The sequence below is a fragment of the Piliocolobus tephrosceles genome, unplaced genomic scaffold (genome assembly GCF_002776525.5).
Source record: "Piliocolobus tephrosceles isolate RC106 unplaced genomic scaffold, ASM277652v3 unscaffolded_32810, whole genome shotgun sequence".
In the NCBI taxonomy this organism is placed as follows: domain Eukaryota; kingdom Metazoa; phylum Chordata; class Mammalia; order Primates; family Cercopithecidae; genus Piliocolobus; species Piliocolobus tephrosceles.
In genome coordinates, this window is record NW_022316322.1 from 3,314 (window position 1) to 14,436 (window position 11,123).

The 11,123-nt window shown below is 43.8% G+C and overlaps 1 gene segment (V, D, J or C); it reads right to left on the reverse strand.

Moving 5' to 3' along the window:
• Positions 1 to 4,089: 4,089 nt before the first annotated feature.
• On the reverse strand, positions 4,090 to 4,762 carry LOC113222647. The segment is given in 2 exon segments: positions 4,090 to 4,423; positions 4,527 to 4,762. Coding segments are annotated over 2 exon segments (471 nt in total).
• Positions 4,763 to 11,123: the final 6,361 nt, after the last annotated feature.

The window sequence follows — 11,123 nt, forward strand, 5'->3', positions numbered from 1 at the left end:
AGATTGGCCAAAATCTGAGGTGGGCGCATTGCCATTTCCCTGCAATCCTTCTCCCAGATGTTCACTTAATTCCCACAAATAATAATTGCATATTTAGGCTAATTCTTATCATTTTATGTTTCCTTATGTATCAATTGAGCCAGCTCTATGGGAGTATGAGTTATCATTTCTAAATTGCATTTACATCCAGACATCTACTTCTGTTCAGCTGCTGTCTCAGACCAGGTAATTCTGTTTCCACCCAGGTATCAGCTTTTGTCACTTCACACCTGAATATTTCTGTTTCCAAACAATGCTTCAGCCACGTGTCATTGATTCAGGGTCCCTCTAGGAAATCCTTCTTCTGATACAACTGCATTGAGAGGTTGCATCTGCCACCCTCAGGCTCACAACTCAGTAAAAACACAGGACTCATGAGAACTGTCATATTCACAGGAACAGTTTAGTACAGCAAAATGATACAATTGAAAATACATGAAAAAAAGGCACAAGGAGTGAAGCCCTGGAGAAGCCAGGCACAAGCTCTCAGGGGTCCTCCCACAGTGGAGCCTCCTGCACATGTGTAATTGTCCAGCTGTGCTGTAGGATGACATGTGTGAAGTGTTGACACCCAGGGGAGTGCCCTGAGCTTTCTTGTCCAGGGCTGTGTTTTGGGAATGAATCATTGACTATGGAACACCTGGGTAACTGACCACAATACTCAGACAATAGCCCTCCCCAGTAAAACAACAGCAGGCGCTCACTATAAATCCCTGTGATTATACGTGTACGCCATGTCCCAAGGCTGCGGACATCCACAGACACTGTTATCAGGTGGAATATTTTATGGACTTGGACACCTCATCCCAGGAGGTAACAGAGAGCCATAAATGAAGAAAAGTTTTCTTTTAATTTTTTTAGTTATTTACTTTTTTAGGAACATGCACAGTTTGACCAATTCAGGCCTGCTGAGTTAACCCACTGATGTACACAAATCCCGATGGGATGGATTGTGGATGGTTAGGCTCAGCAGAGAGGGTAGAGATGGCTGCGTTAGGACCACAAGGAGGAGCTGAGGGACTGTAGGAGGAAAGTTGAGAGGCTCTGGAGGGACCCATGAGTGTGCCTGAGCTGTGAGTTGAACCAAAGCTGTTGTGTTTCCCAGGAGCCCAAGAAAATGGTGCTAGAGTGAAGGGTGTGGGGAAGTGGCGGTAAATAGGCAGTGGATGGGTGCGGGAGGGGAAGGGAGCTAATGGGGTTAGGAACCAGGAAGGAGAGCAAGGGATCTGGGCATTCCTTACAGAAGCAGGTTCAGAAATAAGCTGTCAAATGCCCCCAGCCTGGGCTTCCATCCGTATGTCAAAGATAAATTCTAGGCATGTTTCCCATCTGACAGATACCACAGAGTGAGGAGGGAGATGGAGGCATTGCTAGGAGAGAACACCCCGGACCAGACAGCAGCGCATCCTTGTCCTCACATGGCCCTGCCTGTCCTTTATCATCACAGGTCAGAGGTTCTCATCCTTGCCCTGTGGTGGATAAAACATCCCATTCTTGGAACCCTAAGAAGACCTCCAGACACATGTGGGTGGTTAAGTCTACCATAAATCTGGCATTTCCAAACACGTCCTCTATCTGCCTTTCATCAATGTGTTCAGGAAGCTTCAGGGTAAGCGAAACACGTCAGTCCCTAAACAGTAAAAACAAAAACAAATGGCCTATTTACCCATGTTGGGATGACTCCCAGGTTTTGGAAGCAAAGAATTGGACAGAGAAGCAGAAGTGTTGGTTCTCAGGACTTCTGGACACCACACATGGAAAATGAAACTCACACATACACACATTATAGTAAAACGGATCATCACACTTATCTCATTTTTTTGAGGTTCCCAGAGCAATTAGGAAGCATTAAAGGTAGATTTATCAAAGAAAAAATATCAAGTAAAGACACTTGTTCCAGCACAGTAAGGAAGACTTTATCCAGGGTCCTCATGGTAGGTGTAGGGACCAGGGCAACAGTGTTTTGCTGTGAGAAGAGATATTCAGCTGAACTCCAAATGCAGAATGGGAGCGTGAGGATTTACAACCAAGCAGCAGGGTAGGGTCTGGAAGATGGAAAATTACTAAGCAGAAACATCAGGGGCATGACAGAATCTCCTTAAACCAACCTGCTAGGATTCTTGTTGATGTTGGGCCAGGGTGACTCGACGTCACCGAGATACAGTGAAGGGCAAGGAACCTGATCAAATACCCAGGAAAATCCGACAAGGAAGATGGGGAATCTGGCTAAACCAACACACTGGAATTCCAGGTAAAATGGAATTTCACATGAAGAGCAGAGAGAGGGGTGGATGAGAAGTTTCAGGAGCCTCCTAACTTCTGTGGAAGCAAATGGGCTGCATCAGGTGGGGTCCCATCAATGGTGGCACTTTCTGCTGAACAAACTCACAACTGAGTGAAATGAGAACAATTCAGCACAAAAATGTAAATTCAACCATTTCCTGAATTTCTGGAGATTGTGAGTGGCAGAATGAGCTGGGGTGTGATAGCTCAGGGGGTGTCCTAATTCTGAACCCACAATTAGTTCTAAGCAGTGTTCACTGACAAAAGAACAGCTCCAGGTTCCCACAGGCACAAACACCTGACTCCATGAATCTGCAGCCGGGAGTCTCTGCAGGCTCTGAGGTGCACAGGACAGATCCCACCTCAGAGTCAGCCTCAGGTAACTATCTGCTCTTCCTGTGGTGGGGAGAGGAACAGTGTGGAAGGAGGGTCAGCTGTACTCTACTCAGGATCTCTGTACATGGAGGAAAACAACGAAAGGGGGGATCACACGTCCTCAACACGTCACAATTCCACATGAGAAAGGCAACTCTGTTCCAGGACATTCTGTGGAATCAAGGAATAAAGCAATTGAGACAAATTAGAAATCACCATTGTTTACAGACTGCATGTTTGTTTCTATGTCACCCACAGAAATGAAATAAAAGCCTGTGTTCTGTATAGAACCCGCACCGTGTGGGCCCTGAGTCAGCACCTCCCTCCCTCCACCTTCAGGGAGCACAACGCAGCTGACCCAGGTGCCCCGGGCTGCACTCTGTCTTCCATGCCATGGCTGGTGCTGGTGCCCCGTCCTGTGCTCCACTCTCAGGAGAAGAACGAGCTCTGTGCTGATCTGAGCAGAGCCACTGCTGGGAATCACTGAGTCCCCGATGGGAAACTTTGACACGACTCTGACTCAGTGCCCTTGCTGGACCTTCTAGAACAGCACAGAAGTTTAAGAAAGTTCCTCTCAGTCCTCCTCCCTCTCTCCTTCACTCAGGGACCGACTTCCCTCACACGCCTTCAGCTTCCCCAGCCTCCTTCCACCCCCTCTGCATTTCCTCTCAAAAGCGTGGACAGATTCCTTAGGAAACTGTACACAAACCTAATCCAGTCATAGAATGTGCTTCTCTGAAGACCAACACTAACGCACATATTTTGGCAAAGCTGTTTATAATACCAGCCAGATTCTATTGACAAATATATGATATGAACTGACCACCGCAATCACCAGTTTTACGTGTCTCCTTGGTTAGAACACAGTCTCAATTATTCGAATCTAGGTGTTGCTCTGATGATTTCATATAGGTGTTATTCAAACCTGCCATCAAGTTTCTTGAACTAGGAAGATAGTACTAGTTATCCTGGGTGTGCCTGATTTAATTCTAGCAGAACAAAAGACAACAAAATTCCCTGATGGATGGCAGGTGTGCCTCTTTCCAAGAATTCCAGCCTGTCCTTCCTGAAGGCCGGCCCTAGACATGCCTAGACAGAAGACACAATTGCTGTCACCAAGAAATCCTACACACTGGAGTGTCCACGATCAGCTCCCCCAAAGTCACAGGTGAGGAAGGTGACACAGGCAGTCTTGGCAGATCCAGATCACAGATCTAGACAGGGTTCTTGGGGAAACTGTTAGATGGAGAAATTGCTAAGACTCTGAAAGGAAACCAGCCCTTAACCTTCCTGAGCAACTTGCCCCAGAACTAACCCTGTGCTCAGTGTGTCTTGAGCGCCCTCTGCAGCCCAGGCCCCTCCTGTCTTCCTGCAGGGACGTTTTTGTCTGGGCTCTCACTGACTTCCCCTCACTGTGTATCTTTTGCACAGTAATACAAGGCCGTGTCCTCGGCTCTCAGCCTGCCCATTTGCAGATACAGGAAGTTCTTGGCGTTGTCTCTGGAGATGGTGAATCGGCCCTTCACGGAGTCTGCATAGTATGTGCTATCACCATCCCAACTAATACCAGAGACCCACTCCAGACCCTTCCCTGGAGCTTGGCGGACCCAGCCCATGGCATAATCGTCAAAGGTGAATCCAGAGGCTGCACAGGAGAGTCTCAGGGACCCCCCAGGCTGTACCACGCCTCCCCCAGACTCCACCAGCTGCACTTCACACTGGACACCTGCAAACAGAGTTATACCCTGGTCAGAAACTGCCACACAAATCCACTGTTTCTCTCACTCATGTTCACTCACACTCAACATCTCTATTTCGCCTTGAATCACCTTTTAAAATAGCAACAAGGAAAACCCAGCTCAGTCCAAACTCCATGGTGAGTCCTCTGTGTTCAGTGCTTATCACCGAATGGAAACACCTGGGAATCTCAGGGCTGGGACTCCTCTCCCAGGGCTGCAGGGTCAGGGCTAGGTTAGTTCTCATATAAGCAGAGGGAGGACCCTATTTGCATGTCTCCTGCTATATAATGAGTTCTGTAAGGGATGCATCAGAGTGGGCTGTGTCCAAGAGTGGATGTGGGTGATTATACTTCATAAGTAATTAATTCTCATTGGCCTTCATACTTTTACATGCACATGAAATATGTTCTTTGGGAGTCAATGCTTCCTTCACTTACAGATGTGAATGTAAACTCCCAAGCACGGAGGGGCCATGTGACACGTCTAAGAGCTCACATCTGGCAAGAGCCAGTCTCAGTGTCTGGCGTATGTTTCTCACAACTGGATCCAACTGCTCCCTACATTAACTCTAGGAAACAGCTGGAAATTCCAAGTGAGGTTTACAAAACAATCTTCTTATTATGAGACTGTGATATTATTTGGCTGTATCTTGGTGTCTTTCTGAGTAATGTAGAAAAACTGAGGGTTAATTCATGTGAGAATTCAGGAGCTCATGACTTTTCTTGTATTATTTTTATTTCTCTCCTCATCTTCTACCACATTAGACTTTTAATTTTAATAGTTTTAATGAGGTAATACTGACATAATCTTCGCATAATATGTTCACCATTTGACAGACATTGACCTAATCACCATTCACAGAGAAAACAAATCAATTTGCCTCTCAATTTTCTCTTTGTCTCCCGCAATTTCTCCTTCCTATACCTTCGCTTCTCTTACCATGGAGAAGTCAGTTAGGGATCTTTGTTATGTAGCTTCCAATGAGTATTCACTTTGTACAGTTTATAAAACGGAATCATATGTATGTGTTTGGCTCATTATACTCATCGTATGTACTTTTGAATTGAACCACACTGTTGATCGGATCCAACATTAACTGACTGCAGTAGTGGGTACTATTCCAATAAACGACTTTTCCACAATTTGTTTACTGATAAAGGTGCTGATTGGTATTTGGATTGGTTTCAGTTTCTGTGTATTTGAAATAAAGCTGCTGCTCAGCTTAGAGGAGTACACAGCTGAGAAACGTGTTCTAGATCTTACAGCAACATGAACAACAGCTAAATTGGTCAAGTTTCAAATGAATCAATATTCTGTAATACCTCAGGTAATTAACGTTACGGCACCCCGTGCGTATGTCAGTGTGTGAGAGAGAAAGAAAGAAAGAGGGAGGAAAGGAGACTGAAAATAAAGTGATTCTACGTAAGTATTAATTTGTGAGGTCCTCAAATGCATGGACTGATTCCTAATGAACAGAGTCCCCATAGGTTGAAGAGGGTAACTTGATGTACCCACATATGGCTATAGATTCATAATATAAATGTTATTCTCTAAACACATAAACACTCAAACACATTAGAATAGATGTCGTGTCTAGTGGTGGAATGAGAAGGTGACACTAAAACCTGTCTTCAGGCCTTTCCCCACCTGCTATACCTGCTCTGAGGCTGACCCTTGAGCCTACCTGACCACTGAGCCCCACAGTGGTCCTGAGACCTCATGCAGTGCCATGTACCCCCTGGGTTTCCCTGCTGGTTCCTGGATGCTGGCTTCTGTCCTCAGCACCCCCTGCTGTCCTGTAAACCCCCACAGGAAGGTTTGCGTGTGCGCTCACACTGATGTCTCCTCACTGTGTCTTTTGCTTAAAAATACTTGTTTGTGGCTGGGCACAGTGGCTCACACCTGAAATCCCAGCACTTTTGGAGGCCAAGGTAGGTGGATCGCAAGGTCAGGAGTTCAAGACCAGCCTGGCCAACATAGTGAAAACCCAACTCTATCAAAAATACAAAAATTAGCCAAATGTGGTGATGGGTGCCTGCAGTCCCAGCTACTTGGAGGCTGAGGCTGGATAATCGCTTGAACCCATGATGTGGAGGTTGTATTGAGCCAAGATTGTCCCACTGCACTCCAGCCTGGGTGACACAGCAAGACTCTCTCTGAAAAACAAACAAACAAACAAACAAACAAACATGGTTGTGTGCCTGTTGCTCCCGTAGCTCAGTCATAGGGAAGACCCGTTTTTGGACATAGATCTGGAGGTGGTGACTGGACTCTCGAGGAGTGGGTTGGAATTTGTGCTCCCTTCATGACCTGTGCACCTGACCCACTCCAGTCCCTTCCCTGGGGGCTGATGGATCCAGCTCCAGGAGGAAGTCCTGGTTCTGTTGGGGAATCCAGCGTTTAAACCGAGATGTTATTGTTGTTGATTCACTAAACAAAATGTGGCACTCATTTTTATTGTGTTGAGATACACATAACATAAAATTTACCATTTTAGCCCTCAGTAGGTGTATAGTCAGTGACACTTTACATATTCGCAATGCTGTGCAAGTATCACCACTATTTGGTTTTGGAACATTTTGCTCACCAAAAAGGAAACCTCACTTCCCTTAAGCAGTCACTCTGTTTCCTCTCCACTCACCTCCTGAGATCCGTCTCTAGGGGATTTCCTGCTCTCCATACTTCATATCCATGAGACAATTTGGGATGCAGACTTCTGTGTCTACCTCAGTTCACTCAGTCAATGTTTTCAAGGTTCATCCAAGTTGCAGCCTATGTCAGTGCTTCACTCCTCTTTAAAGCTGGGTTACAGGCACACAGATACACTGCAGCATCTTCATCCCTGTGGGTTACAGACATGCAGACACACTGTAGCATCTTCATCCCTGTGGGTTAGAGACACACAGACACACCGCAATGTCTTCATCCCTGTGGCAGTCAATGGACACTTGAGCTGTATTCTCCATTTGACTACTGTGAGTGGTGACACTAGGTACATTTTTGTATGAGGTTTTCCCTGAAGACCATTTTTCAAAGTTGCTGTCCCATTTCAATACCAACCAGCAACCATAACCATTCCAAATTCAGTGTGTCTTTGCCTACAAGTGATTATGTTTTTCTATTCATTTTTGAATATTGGTTATCTTAGTGTGTGTAAACGTGGTAATCTGTAGGGAACTTAAATCATCAGTATAAACTAGATAACCCTATTAAAAATGGGGAAAGGACATGCACAGAAACTTCTCAAACACTGACATACAAGTGAATAAGTAACATATAAAAATGCACAGCATCGTCAATGGTCAGATAAGTGCAAATCAAAACCAAATGAGATACTATCTGACACATGTCAGAATTACTATCACTAAAAGATCAGAAATTAACAGATGCAGGCAAGGCTATAGAGAAAAGGGAACACTTACATACTTTTGGTGAAAATGTAACTTGCTCCAAGTACTGTGGCAATCAGTCTGGATATTTCATGAATAAATTAAAGCAGAGCTACCATTCCCCTCAGCAATCTCATTACTGGGTATATGCCCAAGAAAAAACAAATTATTGTAACAAAAAGACACATCCACTCATGTGTGTTTCACTGAGCAGTTCACAGTACCACAGACATGGGATCAACCTAAATGCCCATCGGTTATAGACTGGATAAAAAACATGGTACTTATACACAGTGCAATACTGTGCAGCTGTAAAAAAGAATGAAATTCTGTTTTTGCAGAAAATTTGGTGGAGCTGGAGACGAAAATTCTAAGCAAACTAACATAGCAACAGATGATAAGAGTCAATGGGAGGGGAAATGGACGTTTTGGGTGTTGCTCTGTGTAAAATTGAGAAAACAAATCCCCTGGGTACATGAACTCTTGAAATAGACAAGCCTGAAGACACTCATGCCTTGACTTTCATATCATTAGGTTGTGCTTTTTCTCATTTATAGTCAGTTATCATAGTTTCCTTCACTCTTGGCTAAAATAGCCACACATTATAATCTAGAGACATTAAAATAAAAATAACATATCTGAACATTAGGACAAGTGCTAACTGTTAGGTCAAAGTTAGTATGGATTCAGTGTGATAGCCAGGAGACTTGGCTGAATACGAGCAGTGAGCTCACAGCAATGTTATCTAAACTAGGAAAGTTTGTTTACATCTTTTAGATTAGATTCCCATGGAAATCCTTGATCTAATATCATCTCTGATGAATCATATGTCAGTAACAAAACTGGAGGTTATGCACTCAGATGAGTAGTGTATTCATAATGTGTCCTTCCACCTGATGTAAAGTCAGCCTGCGTGACAGAAGTTATTGTGGTCAACAGAGCTCGTCAATAAGCCAAAGGCAAGGATTAAGTACATGTTTTAGAGGAGTGCCTGACTTTGGGATGCTCTTCACACAAAGAAGCTTCTCACATCTTCTGGAACATGTAAAAATTCTCAACAAAAGAATAAATTTCAGATGCATGGCTACATTTTAGGAACCTGACAAATGTAACTTAGAAAGTAAAATCCTAAAGGAAACTGAAATGGCAAAACAACTAAAAGAATATTGTAGTGGACCATCACATCAAACAGTCTTGTTTATAATACTATCTAAACTCAGAAGTCATCAGCATTACTCATATAACTCAGCATCTGTCCCATCCACAATCTTCTGAAAACACTGAAGAAAATGATCATCCTTGAACTAAAATTGTCAAAACCTTAAGAAAATCTTGAACTTCCCTGGCCAAACATTCTCTCCCTAGCATCAGAGCATTATAGTCAAGTCCCTCAGGGAGACATCAGTTATTAGCCTGTGGTTTGGTAGCTGGAAGGCACATACACTTAGAGATGTACCCCCAGTGCTCACCTCTTCCTATTAACATGCACACATGACAAAGTATTGAAAGTGATGACGGTATTTTACACACTCCATCCATCGACAGATTAAAGCTACCATTTTCCTACATCTTTTCAATAGCCTCTAATGACATTGAAACAGGGAATTATATCTACTGGAAGAAACATCAGGGTGGAACACTGCTCTTGAACTACTTTGGAAGGAATCTTACCAGGTGATTTCAAACACAACCCAGCAGTGAATTTGTACAATGTCAATAGTTGGGTTCATACTGATGAACTGTAAACTAAAAATAAAATCCTAAGTGCCCCAACTGACTAAATAGTCCATCTGTTTGTCTAAGGGACTCCAGAAGAGCCTAAAAACTGAGTTCCCAGCCATGACACGATCAGACAAGCCTGTTCTACCCACTCCCCCTTTCAGTTTAGACACAACAATGACCAACACCAATGTTAAAATAGAGATCATAAGACTGACAGAACAGACTCCCTGTGGCAATGTCAAATTATAAACAAGACCTAAAGCCATGTCAGGCAAGGGTTTTGCCACTCACTCCTACACTTGAAAGATAAACTATGTTCTAACGGCCAATAGGTGATTCTTTTTCTCTAGTGGTTCAGTAGTCACGGGCACTGAGACAAGCACTGTGAGGACAATTGCAGCCCATCCCCTGATGAACTGACCCCTGTTCCACATCCATAACCCAGCTTTGATTGAACACTAGACTCATATCAGGAACTTTCTCCTGATCAGAGACCAATGACCATCGCCTGGCTCTGGCAGTTTGCAGAGGCTGCACACTGAGTACCTTTGTGTCTGTGCTTCTACTTTTGGCACATAGGTCCTAACTGTAATGAATTTAAATGCTAAGTCTTCACTGGTAAGTAAATAGGGGTCATGAGTTACATGCATGTGTGTCCAGTATGCATGTGTCAGCACCACCTCCATGAACATCCATAGCCCCTCCTGTAACCTGTCGATTGTGTCTGTTTAGCCAAACCCTTCAGCATAAAGCTTCTGCCCAACCCCTTCTTCGTGGGAGTGCCTTTCTCTCATCTTTACCAAAAGCTATGCTTTCCAGCATACGGCATGGCTGTAACCTTTGATAAAAAATAAACTCTCACTTTCCTAAACTGTAGATTGTGTTTTGTTTTTTATTTAACATAACTGGAGATTAAATTCAGGAGTTCATCTAATTATAAGGCTACTTTAGTGAAGAACGACACCCGAGCGTTTTCACATGTACTGTAAGGGCCTGTGATATTTTGAAGCAGGAAGCTGACCTGAGACCTTCAGAATAAACTGATGACTGTGGATAATGAAAAGGCCTAACACAGGGCATTGATTCTGCACTTCTGCCTGTCTCACTCATTCTTCTCTTTCTTTTTATTATGTCCTTATAGTAATAAAATTTTTATTTTCTTTAGACCTGTTTGCTTTTCACACATAGTGGACTCTTCTTTCTCTTTTTCACTCATTTTCTTAAGCTGCTAGGGAGAATAAAGTGCCAGGTCCTATTTTTGGTGCCTCAATGCTAATGAATTAAGGTTTATTCTTCCTCCTCCTTGTCCTCTGCATGTGGTAAATCTAGTTAAGAAATCATGGAAGCTCCCTTATCCGATGCCAGTGTGAGGTTTAAATCATGCAAGCTCCTTCTCCTGAGTAGAAACACACCCCCTGACCCCACCACCAAATCATTATAAAGCCCTGAGCCAGCCTCCTTTTCTGCTCTAATGAGGAAATTCCAGTTTGTAATTTCTTGAGAAGCCTGTGCTGCTCTCAGCAGACACCCGAAAAATAGAGTTAATAAAACTTTTTATATTCACCTGGGGTGTGAG